This window comes from Strongylocentrotus purpuratus, unplaced genomic scaffold (genome assembly GCF_000002235.5).
Source record: "Strongylocentrotus purpuratus isolate Spur 01 unplaced genomic scaffold, Spur_5.0 spur5_scaffold_17, whole genome shotgun sequence".
Classification (NCBI taxonomy): Eukaryota; Metazoa; Echinodermata; class Echinoidea; order Camarodonta; family Strongylocentrotidae; genus Strongylocentrotus; species Strongylocentrotus purpuratus.
This window is the reverse complement of record NW_022145602.1, coordinates 14,163,092-14,179,124: the sequence shown is the minus strand read 5'-3', so window position 1 is coordinate 14,179,124 and position 16,033 is coordinate 14,163,092. Positions and strand designations below refer to the sequence as shown.

Below are 16,033 nucleotides of genomic sequence, written 5' to 3'. Positions count from 1 at the left end.
ATGCAACACAAATCATCAGGTTTCTCTCCAATGTATCCTTTATTAATAGAACCCATCTTAACCTTAAAGATCCCATTTGCTCCCAAAGGCGAGAGGGGGGGGGGGGGTGATAGGGGTAGCATAACCAGGTATAGGGGGTAAAGAGGGAAACAGACTCAGGTATTGCGATGGCACTTGCTGGAGACAGATGATGGAGGTTTCCTGCGGATATTTTCTGATGAATCATGGAAAAATTGGGAGGGGAGTATCCCTGACAAGACTAGAATATCACTGTAAACTCCAACTTCATGTAGATACATGCAATTCTCTATTAACATTATGAATGTGACTAAAAGCATGCACCTCTGTGCCATACGTTATACATTGCATGAAGGCCTATACACTGGGGGCCTACGTGTCTACTTAGATATTGATTGTAAAATTCTCACTGAAGCCCACAAACTCTTCTCTTCTTTCTTGGGGAGGGGAGGGGAGGGAAGGGGAGGGAAGGGGGGTTACAAAAACACATCTACACACATCTACATACACGTACATGTACATACTTTGATCTTTTCTTTTTGAAAGTTATGATGAATCTACATGTAGTTTTTACAAGACATTCTTTCTTTTTTTAAAGACAAATTTAAAAGGTGCCCGGGACTGGTCGGGTAACCATCTTTAAACTCGGCCTATGCTGTTAACATATCACTTTTATTGACTGGTGTACACGTACATGTACATGCACAGGAATCAAGTTTTAAAATTCTGCCAGTCTAAATCTGTGACAATTATTAAAAGGGAAGGGTGATCATTAGGATAGAGTGGTCCAAAAATATCCATCCTTTTCAAATGGGTTTTTCTCAAAACTAATATGATTTATATAACGCTCAAGTCTGTACAACCGTCATGTCAATTTCAAAACTAAAACAGGGGCATCATGATTGTCAATGTTTATTGTAGAAGTTCCAATCCAGACCTCACAGGAAGAAAAAAATTGAAAGAAGAAATAGTGTAGAGATATTATAGACAGAGTAGTGAGTACATTCCAAGATAAAGTTTGATTATATATTTTGTACTTCCAGAATGTAGGTTACAATGTAGGTAAATCTATAACAACAACAAAACCAAAACAATAACAGAAACAAGCCAGCAATCAAATATTGTTTGCTGTGTGGAATCACACCTATTATATAAAAAATCTGGTAAAACCCCTTGTAAAACGAACAAACAAAAACAAAAAACAAAACAAAACATTGAAAACAAGTATTTTCTCAATTATTTGGGATCCGATCCTTTGCCTTGTCCTACGTTGTACATGCAGGCCTACACGTAGACCTGTACTTGGTTCTTGTTTCTAGTGGCACCCATGCGGCTCTGTGAACACAGGATATTAAAGTCTGGTATTAAAGAGCTCTTGTATAACAAACAAACAAATACAAACAAAACATTGAAAACGAGTATTTTCTCAATTATTTGGGATCCGATCCGATGCCTTGTCCTACATGTAGGCCTACACGTAGGTACTTGGTTTTTGTTTTCTAGTGGCACCCATGTGGCTCTGTAAACACAGGATATTGCTCTTCTGACACGCTGGATTCCGTTACACCGTGAATCACCCATCAATCCGCTCCCAGCGAGCAAAGGTGCCGGGACACCGATTTTGACCTTGTAATTCCGCTATTAAGAAACCACCGGGCCAAGTAGTGTCGCATTCAATTTCCACCCTCTTTGAATCCTCTAGGGGGAAATTGGTTAAACCATTGCAGTACAGTGTCTCCTTTTAGTGACGTTTTACACTTATCTTTTGATCCAGAGTGCTCTGAATTACAAAGAGCAAAAATCACTGGAAAATTTGAGCCCATCTTTTTGTTGTTGGAATACATTGTGCCATTCATAAATAAGAGGGAGTTAATCGAAAGCAATCATTAAAATCTCTATTATAATTAAAGTGGAATTCATGATCACTATTTTCATGTGCAAATTGGCAATTTCTTGTTATTTGTCAACTTGTGATCAATTATTTGAACACAAACTTGCAAGTCTGTGGTGTAGTATTGCGAGGTCCCTTCCCTTTTGCCCTGTACTAAAAAAAAAAACTTTCCCAGAAGAAAGATTTTGATCGGACATGCACCCTAAATATAATCACTGCAAATATGTTTTTCTGCTTTTAATAAAAACTTACATGTAATATCAGGGTGGACTTCAACTTCATTAAGCAAGCATATACTGCATAATAAGAAAATTTGAGAAAATTCCAAACAGCACGTGATCTAAGTTTGAGTTAGTTGAAGTTTTATGCTGCAAAATCATTAATTAAAAATGATATGTACTTTTGTAATTCCTGACGTTAAAGGCCAAATAAAAGTCATTTCCAGTGGCATCTTCTGGTCTCGTTCATTTTATTTTTTGTTTTAAATACCACATGGAAATGAAAGGGAAAGTACGAAGTTAAGGATGCACACAAAACTAGTCATCAAATTCACTTAACTTCAATTTTAAGTTTCATTTTTAGAAAGCCCTGGTTTATATACTTTGCGCTATAACAGTACTTGACATGCAATTGCATTGTGAAATAAACTGTTTACATGTAAAAAAAAGCAATTGGAAAAGGTTGATTATTGCACATTACAATTAATAAATGTGTAATGTACAGTTTCGGAATGATAAAATGGGAGATCTTGCTGAAGATCACATACATACCGTAGTCAAGTACACAAGAATAGGTAAATATACATGGGACTAGTTTACTTCAGACAAATGGTTGGACCAAACTTTCAGCTACACCATGTACATGTACATCCTTGTCATATATTTTAAGGTTATTTTAAAAGAACTCCTTTTCAGGAGACATGTCTACTATGATATTTCTTTCAATAATAACATTAACTTGGATTTAAATAACATTAGCACTTAATACGGAAAATGGCTCAAAGGGCTTTATTAGATATTATTACCCCGGTCATTGGATTCATTTACGCACAATGTGCAACATCTCCATAGGAGTATTCCTATCATATGGTCACCGTGATGGCATAGACAATTACTAACACAAATGCTTTTTTCATCTTACCGGGCCCCATTTCTCTTTGGGTTTCGAGTGGCAAAAGTAGATTGATGCCTTGCCATAGGACACAAGTGCCGTGTCATACTGACATAGAAAGAATGAGAAACCTCGCTTATCATTGTCCATCTTTACGTGAACTCTGCCTTCTCTATAACGGAACCAATGGCTCATGAATTACAAGCACGAATAACAAACAATAGGACAGAGAGATAACGATGATATCAAAATCTTGACAAGGCCGAGAACACACCACCTAACAATATATTCCAAATTCCAAAGTGCAATCATGCATACATGTAATTGCATATCAATATTTCATTTTCCTTTCATGCAAATATAATTCATAGAAGGTCAGTAATAAAACTGCCATTGACAATACATACATTAGCTGTAATGGTCTCGTAGGCAGCTAACAAATTGCTGTTAGAGAACAAGAATAAAGTGTGTTTTTCTTTTTCTTAATCTTTTTCTTACATTGTGTAAACATGTTTTCCTAAAAACGAGTTGATATTCACAATTAGGAGGCTTTGCATGAAGTGTCACCAAAAGATCCCAAAGGTGACGAACCATTTTCCTTTCATTATTAACCAGTTGGCTATTGAATTCTCTTGGGTAGGCAAAGGTTCACGGTCACCCAATACCAGTTTAGTCTCACCTTCTATTTTCATCTACATGTAAAAGATTCAGAATGCTCTGAATATCTGTAGTGCACATTAAACATGAGCAGAAGGCACAAAACAGACTTGTGAATTTTAGTCAATTATTATGCTGTTGCATTGATACACTGTAAATCGCAGCAATTTAATATAAAACAAATCATTGAACTCTCTAAATTGGCAATGCAAAGCATGATTAATAATCTCTATTTTTGTCGACAAATTTGAAACTCCATGCTGATTTCCAGTTTAAACTATAATGAAAGAGTCGGTGGAGAAAACAAATAATTGTTGCCAAATTTGAGGAGGAAAAGCTGCTTCATTTAGACCTGCAGAAAACTCTTAACTGCTTTTGGTTTAAGAAGTTGGTAAAAGTTTTCTCCTGCCCAAAAGCGCATGTGGGAATCGATCGCTCCAAAGGTTTAACTTTATATAGCCTACAAGTAAAAAAAAAAAAAAAAAAAAAAGGTTTTGATGTAGGGCTTAATTTCATGGATGAACTACACGTACATGTAATGGTAGTTATTTTCTATAGTATTTTTTTGCATCAGTAACTTGAAACAAAAAAAAACGATTACTACAGAAAAACAAGATTAAGTACACTGTGTGCTATGACCCAGTGATGTCTTGATTCGCATGGGTTAATTTTCCTTGTATCTGCATGTAGCGAGACTTTCAAAAGACCAACAAATCGTTTCTTGGAAATCATGCTTTGGAATTGAACACAAGAAATAATGTTTTATATCATAAACATTTAAAACAAGAATGTTATGCAATAAATCACGGGGAGGGAGAATAGGAAAAGATATGGTGGCTTCTTGCAAAAGGAGTTATCATGTTCGTCACGTCCTGAACTTCTTGGCACTCCAACATTATTTCCCCAGTCATAGCCCAGCCAAGAGCCACATAATATAATTGTTAAATCTGGGATACATGGCCAAACGTGTTATTAGTATCTGTGATAGGGTGTAATAGTAATACTAATATATTGAAGTCCTTTCAAAAATTGTGCTTCAAAATTATCATTAAAGGTAAAGACCAGTCATGGTCATGCGATTGCATTGTGAAAGAAACGTTGTGGAATCGATCAGAAAAGGTTGATCATCTAGCATCTAGCATTTGCAAGGTTCTGGAATCATCAAAATGATAAGAAATTTGGCCCATTCTTCGTAAAGTTACAAGCACTATACACAGAAAGATGTATATGGGACTACCCTATATCTCTCACAGACCATGAGAGAAACAAATTTACCAAATATATGAATTAGTAGGCGGTTTCCCGGCAAATTTTTTATCATCATGTACATTAGTCAAAACATATTCTTTCACATGATTGGTAATGAGAGCTTCCATTTCATTTTTTGAAATTGGGGCGCTTCCAATAATGGTCTTTACCTTTAAGTGCCTCAAAAAAGTAAAAATCTTTGAGTGACCAGTTTTACCATTCCCCAATAGACCGTAGTGTTATAAAAACCGTTGGGGAAAAGAGGTTTTTGAAATTTCGAATTCTAATCATAAATATGATTGATAATCAGACGAGCGATTGGCTTTTAAATGTCATGGGGTTCCTGACTGACCCTAAAGGTTTATGATTATGATTACAGCATGAGCTAAATCCAGGATTTTATCTAGAAATTAGAATCTGATGAGGCTTCCCTGGGCAAACAAAATGATTATTTTAAGTACAATGTCATGTCCATATTGCATTAAATGAATTATAAATACTATGTTCAACTTTTTTTCACAGAGTCTGTACGATAATGGGTTTTTAAACAGTTGAACTTTGAATTGCCACTTCATACCTGTAACATTGCCACATGTACAGTATACACGTAAATTGTTATAATGCAACTGAAGAAAAAAATGTTGCTGTGAGAGCTAAAATGTTTAATCTTGCAAGGGCAATGTCAATTTACATAAATGTACCAAAACAAGCATTGACTGGTCATAGTGCATGTTTAATCTTACTAGGTCTGCCTTCAAAATTATCATGAACTTTGCATATTAGACAACTACCAGTAGACATGATTTTGATGTTTGCTTGTTTAACTTGTTGAGTTTATTCCAAAGATTGACTCTGGAACAGGTGCACTTTGAATTTGTTTTTATTTGTAAAATATGATGTTAGAACAAGATTCAGGATTCCTACATTATAATGCCTAATTCTCCTATTGATATTTATAGATATTTTGCAATGTATGTATTATGTAACACCAATGGAAAACAAATTGTTATATTATTATTCATGGAAAGTAAAACTTGAACCTTGGGAGGAAGGGAGAGAGAGTGAGAGTATGGCCAGGGGTTTAAATTCATATTTCTTTGAATTTTTTTAATCTAATACTGATGAATTTATCTTCCATGTGATTGCCAGGTGACTGTCTTGGGTTTTATTTTGTATGACTACATGTACGTATGAGATAAAGCTAGCAGCGTAACAAATTAGACAGAGACTACAATAGGTCTATAACAGAAATATATTTCAAACTCTAAAACTACTAGGGTCTATTGAACTTTGAAGTAAAGTGTATATCTAACAGGTTATTACTACTATTAGATCTGTCAGTTAGATTCAAATTAATTAGACTAACAATACTTAATACACAGATGCAGTTAGAGTTTTATATCTAAATCTATTAATTAAAGGGGTGAAGCATGACAAATACTGGTGCACGCCATCTACCACTTCTTATTGACAACTACAAGCCCAGGTAAATGCAATTAACGGTCAGGGCACCCTAGTGTTCCAGAAACCATGGAAACAGACCAAAGTTCTCCTCACGCTTCGGTTTCGCGTATGTTGCCCGCACATGAATACTGCGGTCGCATCGTCCATAGTCGTATTATACTCCATTGGCCCCGAGTCAGGCCATGGGAAAGACACCTAGTCTCGTCATGCTACACTCCCTTTAATATTTTGAAGCGAGACTCTCTACAATACTACTTGAGTACAGTATAAAGTACAATTTACAAGAAAAACATAAATGTACAACAACATCATATTACATTAGCATTGTCCACACTCCCCGCAGGCCACAAGCACCTTCGACAACATCTGCATACATTTAGATCTAATGATGTAGACTATGTTAAGTCAATAATTATGTCGACATTGCATTTTATTTGGTAGCGCGATCGAGCGAGATTAAACTCATGTCCGAGGCTGTGAGCTGTGCGAAGACCTGGCACTGCCTCAGCCCTGCTCCGATTCCGCTTCAATCCAGCCACTATTCCTGGCGCGCTGCCCACCCCGCCGCGCCGCAGCCAGAGGCGACATGCAGAGGCAAAACATGATAAATCGACGGAGTTAGAATATAAATTGGTGAGGACAAAAAAAATACAAATAAATAAATACCTTTTGGGCAGTACAATGATCTTCGAGCTGCCTAGCTGCCTTGTCTCTGTTTGCCATATTTTAAGATTTTGATTTACTAGAGTATGGAGAAGGATTTATGGGAAAGAGAACAGTAGTACCGCGTCAGAGCTGGAGATCGAAATCACAACAAGTGCTTCAATACTATACTGCATATCATACGAACAAGTACGCATTTAGAGCTAGTGAAAACCTTACCATACGTGTTACACGTTACACACAAGTTACACTTTGACCTCATTTTCACGAACCCTTGATCGAGGTCATTGGTTACATCACGTCATTCCCGTCGCTGATTGGCTAGAAACTGGAGGGCTCGCCCTTACGTCACAATAAACAGATTTGCATACATAATTGATGGTATCTAAAAGTTAGTTATTGTTGCCTTGACCTATTGAAGGCCAGGGATGAAATGAAGAATAATAAAAACAGATAAATAATAATAAACTTGGATAAGTCAGCTAAATAGCATGTTTTTATTTTGTTGTTATGGTTGTTAATTTTGTTTTTGTTCCGTAATTCTGTTTTATTCGGGCCCCAGGCGCAGCTAGCGTTTCATCGCATTCCCGACGAAAATATTTTAAGGGTTTTAAAAAATGGAAATAAAATTATGTAGATCTAGTAAAGGAAAAGGGGAGAGAAATATAGGGTGAAGGATAAGTTAGGAAGATTTATTTTAAAGCATGGTTTTAAAATAAAAAATGCTAGTTGAAGTTTCAAACGTGAAGGAACATTTTAACAAAATATGTAGAAGGAAACAATTTGCATAACCATGTCGTAGGGTCATCGCTTTCGTGCTCCTTAATTATATAGCGCCACCTAGTGTTAGCGACATTTTAGTCAAGATATAGCTAATTAATGGTGATATGGTGGCTGAATGAGACCTCTTTTTTATAATGAAAGGGGAGGCAAGGGGAGTGGCTGGGGGGGGGGGGAGACTCATATCGACTTACCCACCCACATGCAGTGCATGAAAGGTTACCTTTTAAAAATGTTTTTGCTTTAACCTTTGATATTAAACTTAGGATCTTCTGATCATTATCCATTTTACACTATGGCTTCTACACTATGGCTTCGATCTTTCTTCTTTTTTTTTTTTTTTTTTTTTTTTTTTTGGGGGGGGGGGGTCGATATACATGTCTATATTATATCGACATGTAAATATCTATCCACTTAAAATCTCACCCCATTTTTTTAAACCTCTCGTTTTCCCCTTAATTATTAAAATGGCTTTCCATCGATCTCTGAATTGCTCTTATTTTTCTGTCTCCCCTTTTCCCCTTCTTTCCAGTCCTCATTCCTATTTTTCCCTGCTCCTCCCAACCTCTTTCGGCCTATCTCATTCTCTGGGTGATCTCTCTCTCTCTCTCTCTCTCTCTCTCTCTCTCTCTCTCTCTCTCTTCTCCCCCCCCCCCCCAACTCCTCTCTATTTTCAGTCTAGCTCCCCTCCCTTACTTTTTCTCCTATCTCTCTCTGTTTCTAGATCTCCTCCCCTTTCTTGCTTTCTCTAATGTCTCTATCTCTCTCTCTATTTGTCCATTTCTACATTTATCTCCCCCCCCCCTCTCCCTCCTCTCAGACTCCTCTTTTCATCCTCCCCCTTTCTTGCTTTTTCCAATATGTCTCTATCTCTCTCTATTTCTTCATCTCTACATCTATTCCCCCCCCCCCCCCTCCCTCCTCTCTCTCCCCCTTTTCTCAGACTCCTCTTTTCAGTCTCCCACTTTCTTGCTTTCTCTCGTCTCTTTCTCACTCTACATCCATCTCTCCTCCTCCCCCAAATCTCTCTCTCTCCATCCTCTCTTTTTCAGTCTCTAACCTCCCTTACTTTCTATCCTATCTCTCTTTGTCTCTCTACATCCATCTTTAGATCACCCCCCCCCCCCTTTCTTGCCTTCTATAATGTCTTTTTTTGTAATGTCTCCATTTCTCTCCCTATTTCTCCATCTCTATATTTATTCCCCCCCCCCCCTTTCTCTAAGACCTCTCTTTTCATTCTCACTCTTTCTTGCTTTCTCTAATATGTCTCCATCTCTACATCTAGGTCTCCCATTCCCTCCCTTCTCTCCATTTCCCCTTTCTTGCTTTCTCTTATATCACTCTCCCTCCCTCCTTCATCTTGGCCCTCTCTTTTCAGTCTCCGCTTTCTTGCTTCCTCTCCTCTCTCTCTCCCTCTCTCCCTCCTCCCTCCCTTCTCTCTCTCTCTCTCTCTCTCTCTCTCTCTCTCTCTCTCTTTCTCTCTCTCTCTCTCTCTCTCATCACCTCTTCCAAATGAAATTTACCACTAACTCTTTTTTGTCACCTCCTCTTCACTTGCCTTCCTTGGCATATGTCTTACCAGTACATGAATAAAAAATACAAAGGGACACAATTTATATTTTTTCACTGTGACATATACAAGGACAATTGCACACATTTATTCTTTCAACCTATGGGAGGCTATGTACACAGCCAGTAATGTACACCTATGCACATGAAAGCTGAGGGGAGACAATGAATACAGAATCCGTTTGTACAAATGTACCATTCTACAAACACCTCTTTGATAAAATTTGGTTCCTTTCTTTCATAATACACAATGAACTTCGAGAACACATGAAGAATGATATAATATATAGAAGTAGTACTATAGATACAATATTTCACAATGCCACCATTTAGATTCTGAAAAATAAGGAATGTTAGCTATTGTTCCTTTTCTATACAGCTATTATGGATGGAAAGAGAATCAGAAACAATTACATTATAAGCTGTTAAGATATATATTTTCACTTTGGTTTAACTCGATGACTACACATCTACAGAACTTCAAAGAAACATAAATAATCAAATCAATGAATACGACAGACTGTGCTTGATTTCCTGAAAATATTAAGTAAATGCTGCGTTTGGATGCCAATTTGATACTACTTCGGAGCCGCAACAATCAAGGATTTATCACGTAAGCAAGCTCAATCCAAGCAGCAATGAAAGCATAACAATGCAAGAAAACAGTATCTCTGCATCCAAGCTTGTATATTTCTGGTTTGTAGCAATTATACAAAACCTTCCTTCCTTCTGATAGATTTTAAGAAAAAAGGTATCCTATTTTCAGCAACAAAAAACAAAAATAATATTTCTGTTCTTCGAATAGGTATGCTTCTGAAGGAAAAAGCTTCTATGACAAATAAAATTTGGAATGTAAGTAGAACAAACAGTATGATTGACTCCATTTGTACAGGTTTATGGTGTATGAATATGTATTCAACTTGTGCACATCTAAAGCAACCTTAAAAGATACGTTGGTCGATGTTTGGATTGCGAGAAGACTGTATTTCCCTTTTGGAAACCTGTTAATTTTGAAAGGCTAAAGAGCATCATTTGTTATCTGTAGTAACATAGATATTAATATTTCTTTAAAAAAAGAAAATGCTGATCCTGACCAGTTTTAAGTTCACGGCCCAAAAAGAAACTGAAATATCGAGCTACCAATGATTAGAAATTCCTGCAGCACAAATCTATTTCCCTACTCAAAAGACGGCATTCCTTCGTATTTCAGACCAAAGTATCTTGTTTATAATGTTATCCACTATTCTACTTACACTAAAAATTCTTTAGAGTCATTAAAAAAACACAACACCAATGTCTATACATGGGATTCATACCAATGGCTGGGGATGTTCTAAATATGTCATGGGTAATACTACCATCCTAAACGCTCAAAATTTCACTTTCCAAACGCATACCGATAACATCTCGTTAACAAACATCAGCTAGCTAGTGCAACAACATGAAATAATTTACCACTTAAAACTAGATGTTTTTTTTTCTTCTCAATCCAAATAGAGATACTGGGGGAACAAATTCATAACTGACACAGTTTGATGGACAATTTTGTACAGTATCAAAAGATAATGCTATGTTTGAACATTTCAAGCATTTGACACTTTCCTCAACTATCCATTTTTCTTTACTTATTATTTATTATTTTCCATTAAACACTATTTTTTGGTATGTTTTCTTAATTCTTACATTTTCTTCCCATTTTTAAATCAACACCTGATGCCCTTTCCACAATGAACAAGGACAATATAAAGCAACCCCGCTTTGCTTCTTGAATGAATTAACATTAGGAATGTATTTATAAGCAGTGACTTGGAATATCATAATCATGAGCCTAAATTATATTGCTTTGATAAACAATATGAGCTTAAAATGGTTTGTTATATAGATCAAATAGTTTCTCCTCCTAAATTTGCACAAAATAACACTGGGTAACCACACACAAACTCATCCAATATCTACATTATTTGCTAACACATGGGGGACATTTTCATCTAGAAATTACTCTCCAGTCAAACAAGAGGATTTCTTCACAGGCTTGATTCCAGGTGTTTTTGTTAATGTTAGTATAAGACCATTGAATAGATGAATATCACTGCCAGCACATCAGCTCTGGTCTGCTATAAACTTCCCGCCATTATTTTTAAAAGCAGGTGAGACTGCAAAATGAAAGCCTTTGGCAACTTTTTATTTGCTTCAAACAAAGCTCTAAACATTGCAACATTGCAATCATTTAACATTAACTGTAAATTCTCTCTGAATATCCATCCCTACTTTTAATTCTTGTTGAAAAGATAAACAAAAGCTGGGGAACAAAGTAATTTGAATCAAATAAAAAAGATTAGGTAAATAAGATTAGGAAATTAGAGACTAATATACAGCTGATAAAATGTAAACATTGTTCGTGTTGTGTCTATGTTAAAAAATGTCCTGTCTAGCGTGTTTTGTTTGTACACGTAATACCCTATGAGAATAATAAGATTGGTATGATAAAGATAAGATAATTTTGAATACATTAAATAATTAGTCTTCCCTGGATAATTTTCATGTGACTGTTTGAATATTATCTTAATATGTCAGTGATGAAATAAAAATCTTTTACATTCAAAGTAATGATAAATAAATAGTCTGACCTGAATACTTTAAAGCTGAATAGTCGACTGTTTGAGTATTACCATAATATGACAGTGTTGAGATATCTTTCACATTGTAATTAAAAATACAGAATTTGTGCTTGACTGTTAGATTATCACCATAAGTACATATTTATAGTGAACAGATTTCATGATACATCACCTGAAAGAAAATGGTCAGTGTAGAGAAAACAGGGATATTTTTTTAACGTATCATTCCTGATATAATCTCAATCTTATAAAACACACAGAACTTTATCCATTTTGTTAATTAAACTGGAGTTTACATGAAAACCATATCCCAATGCCTTCATTATTTAGAAATATAACGAGTACATGTACATTTCTGACTTTATTTAAGTACCATTTTCATTGTGTCTAGCCAATGCCTGGATGCCATTTTTAAGCGCAAGATTCTGATTCACGTCACAATAGCACAAATTCATTTAGATCAAGAACCATACATACTTTTTTCTTATTTATTGCAGTCTACATCTGTCCCTATAGCATTTTTATACCATGAAATGCAAACAGGGCTCTTAATAAGTAGCACGGCCTTAGGATTCGTACATACATCGTACAAGTACATATCAGTCGGTACTCTTTCATTTGAAATCGAGAGTAAACAAATCATATTGCATTGCTAAATGCTATACAACTCATGACGACGAAATGATTTAAATCCTAGCGTAAGTACCCATACACATTATGTCTGGAGTAACATGAGTGTAGGTAATGATATACGATTATATGCCATTCACTAATTAAAAATTGTTAATAAATATATATGATAGACTTCATGGTAAAGACGTATTTACAAAAGAGACAGAACTGGTTAATTACATGTATTTACTTTTTCCCTAACAATAAATATAGTTTGGCATGGCAAAATATGCACAATTCTCTTTTTTTTCTTCTCAGTTCACAATACCATCATGTGAATTTCATTCATATATCTTTTATCTTCACATAAAAGAGCAGATTAAACACTATTAGATCCAGCAAATATATATTGGTTATTTAATTTAGCTGTTAGAACATCGGGGCAAAACTTGATGGGTACACCGAATTATGCCGACATAGAAAGTCAACATCCCAGTCCCAGCACACATATTATTAATAGTATATATATATATGGCAAGCTTGCACCTCTAAAGCCTCTTACAAATGTTTTAAATGAGAGGGGTGGGGCAAAACCACTTTTAAAAAATGTTTGTAAAGCTGCTTTTTAAGCTGCTTTAATACAAGCTTCTCCCATTACGTATTTGAAAAACTTATTCATTTCATGAATTTCTTAAAAAAAACTTTTTTCAGCATAAGCCAAGGACAGATGATATCTCTTAGCCTCTTTCTTTCTCCAACTCCTCTTGGCCTATGCTCAAAACCAGTTTTAAACCAACCTGCCCTCAACTCAATCTCCAGGGGTGGGGGAGGGGGGGGGGGGGTACTGGAGATACGTTGAAGGCTTGAAGTTGATGTCAATCTTTCAATTTGCAAACGATAAAAATTAATCTCCTTAAACGCTGCCAAAAAATCAATTGTACCTCATTGAGTAATTGAGCGCAAATACATTGTATCGTTGAATTATTAAAGATTCTGCTACAACAAAGATTGTGATGTTTACAAGTATAAAACGAACCCATCCCATTTTCATTTCATGACCCCCCAAATAATGATATTCTGCTAAAAGGTCATTGAAAACTGTCATATGTTTTCCAAACCTATTTTCAAAAAGTTCATGATTTGCCTGTTTTTTCTTTTAGGACAAGCGGTGGTTGAATGCCGAGACAGCACAAATAATTCATTGATGTTTTTATTCTTCCAATCTAGTAATTAAACCGCCAACATCCCATTAACATAGAAAGTCCATTAAGCCTGACGATCTTTGCGTCATTTCATCTTTATCTGTTGTTGTAGCAGAAACTGTTTGATAAGAGTTTTAGCGAGAAAACTCGGGGAAGGTGGGGGAGGAAGAAAGGATGACTGAACGTTTACTAAACAACCGGATCCCAGTAAAATGAATTGTCCTCTCACCATCATCATTGAATTGCACTGGTATTTCATCTTTAATTGTACTGTTGGTGGCATAGATATTTTTATAAAATATCATAAATCAGAATTGCGAATGATTCTGTCAATTGATACATTTTTTTATCAAAACAGTTTTTTGTTCAAATGAAATGCTAAGATGCTATCATCATAGGAGATAGCAGCAACTGTCATCACATAAAATTCATGGAAAACAAATGGAAGTTTATTGGATAGAATATTATCCTGTAGTAATACAGGAGCAACCCCATGCATCTGTTGATGTGGTTAAAGAGATGCCAACCCTGCGAGATCCGGTTGTTTTCTGTGTTGCGTTCCTATTCGACAAAAGACTAGTTCACACTCACAGGTATCCACGGTTCAGCAGACACACTGAAGAATTTATCCGTTCCCCACTGAACTTAAAAACGCGCTAACGAAACAAAGGATTAATGGGTGAAAAAGAGGTAGGGGTGAAGGGGAGGGGGCACTAATCAGCTATCACATTTAAGGAAGGGTAAGGAGAAGGGCGGGGTGGGGTAAGGGTCACCGGTATGAAAGAGATCGCAGAAGCTGGCTGGACTCAGGCTCTGCGATCATCGATTTTCACACCATTTATTCTGTTTCCTTTTTGTATAAAATCAATCAAACCGAAGCAAAGCAAAGTGCATTCTTTCGAGCTCCGCTGTGCTTCGGCATGATGAATACCAAGCAAAATAAATACATCAAAACATAAAACAGAAACTGAGGTACTGATTAAAGGTTAAAAATCTTTAGGCTGGCTTTTCTTTGCTGAAATTGGAGCGGTGGTATCGCGATATTCCTCTTCTCACAAGCTTTCGATCTTGTCTACATCATTATAGGTGGCTTTGGTTTGAAAAAGCTTTTATCAACAGAAGCAGAGCAAAGCTTGACTGAGTGCATACAGAAGGAGAATATAAGATAAGGCTTCTACTCTGCCATATGTAAACGGCTCTGAAGCATACACAGATGAAAACCAGCCTAAAGATTTACTAAATCAACTGCATGCTAAAATTGAGCACCTCCCATACCAACCCAGAAAGGGGATTTCGAATTTGCACTCTCTCCCCTCAATGAATCTAAATAGGGTGGGCTCAATAAAAAGTAACATCAAACAGATAGAACATAGAATAAAAATTGCTTTGAAATCTCACAGATTTCCGACTTGAGCAAATACAATGGCGTAGGCAGCTAGGCTTTCCTTACAGGCTTTATATAAGTTTATTTTCATTCAAACTAGATTTGAAACCCTGGCGGACCAGTTCCGAAAATCTCGCGCTGAAAACGCACGATCATTTCAGATCTGGTACGCGGTTTAATAACAAAGAGAACCAATACCGAGAATGGACCGAACGGTGGCAAAATCAGCACGTTGGATTGTGATATTATAACTGCTCCTCGATAATGCCACACAAATTTGATGTTACTTCTGAACCAATGCGGAATGGATGTGGATTTATGTCTCTCCTTTGTTGATACCTACAGAGGCATAACGCCATTGATTCAGAGTAATTGTAACAGTACACAATTCACACAGGTGTGTGTCATATGAATAAGATGTCATAGGTGTGTATAAATTCATTGGTAATGGTCCTCTTTGTGTCCAAAATTAACGATTAATCATAAAATCCAAAATCCCTCTCACAGGGCTCGTTAAATATTTTGAATCACTTAGATAAAATCATTCTTTACTCTAACTGATCATTTTTAATTAGCTTTTGTTGTAATTTTTTGTCTACTTATTTCCCTTCCTCGGGTTCTTGGAGTGTATGCCATTGGGCGATTGGTCGCCGTGGCGACGCCAGCATGTCGCTCCAGTGACGGAGTCCCGCCCCTGTGGCATTGCATCCAAGTACTACTTTCCCGATAGGTTCGCTGCTGCCCATGCGATCATAGTCCACTACAGTCACCACCAACGTCACTTTCTGTAAGGGGAAAAGGAGCAGCGAAAACACAA

General features: G+C 36.4%; 2 protein-coding genes across 5 annotated transcripts in view; both read right to left on the bottom strand.

Moving 5' to 3' along the window:
* LOC548621 (catalase) overlaps nt 1-7,223 on the bottom strand; it is a 32,526-nt gene extending 25,303 nt beyond the window's left edge. The window contains exon 1 of the mRNA XM_030987766.1: nt 7,055-7,223. Coding sequence (XP_030843626.1) covers nt 7,055-7,111 — 57 coding nt within the window. The 5' untranslated portion in view covers nt 7,112-7,223. The remainder of the gene's footprint in view (nt 1-7,054) is intronic.
* Nucleotides 7,224-9,449: 2,226 nt separating this feature from the next.
* Nucleotides 9,450-16,033, bottom strand: part of LOC115917880 (synaptotagmin-1-like) — a 41,688-nt gene continuing 35,104 nt past the window's right edge. For all 4 annotated transcript variants that reach the window (XM_030987763.1, XM_030987762.1, XM_030987765.1 and 1 more), the window contains one exon: nt 9,450-16,001. In XM_030987763.1, coding sequence (XP_030843623.1) covers nt 15,816-16,001 — 186 coding nt within the window. In that variant the 3' untranslated portion in view covers nt 9,450-15,815. The remainder of the gene's footprint in view (nt 16,002-16,033) is intronic.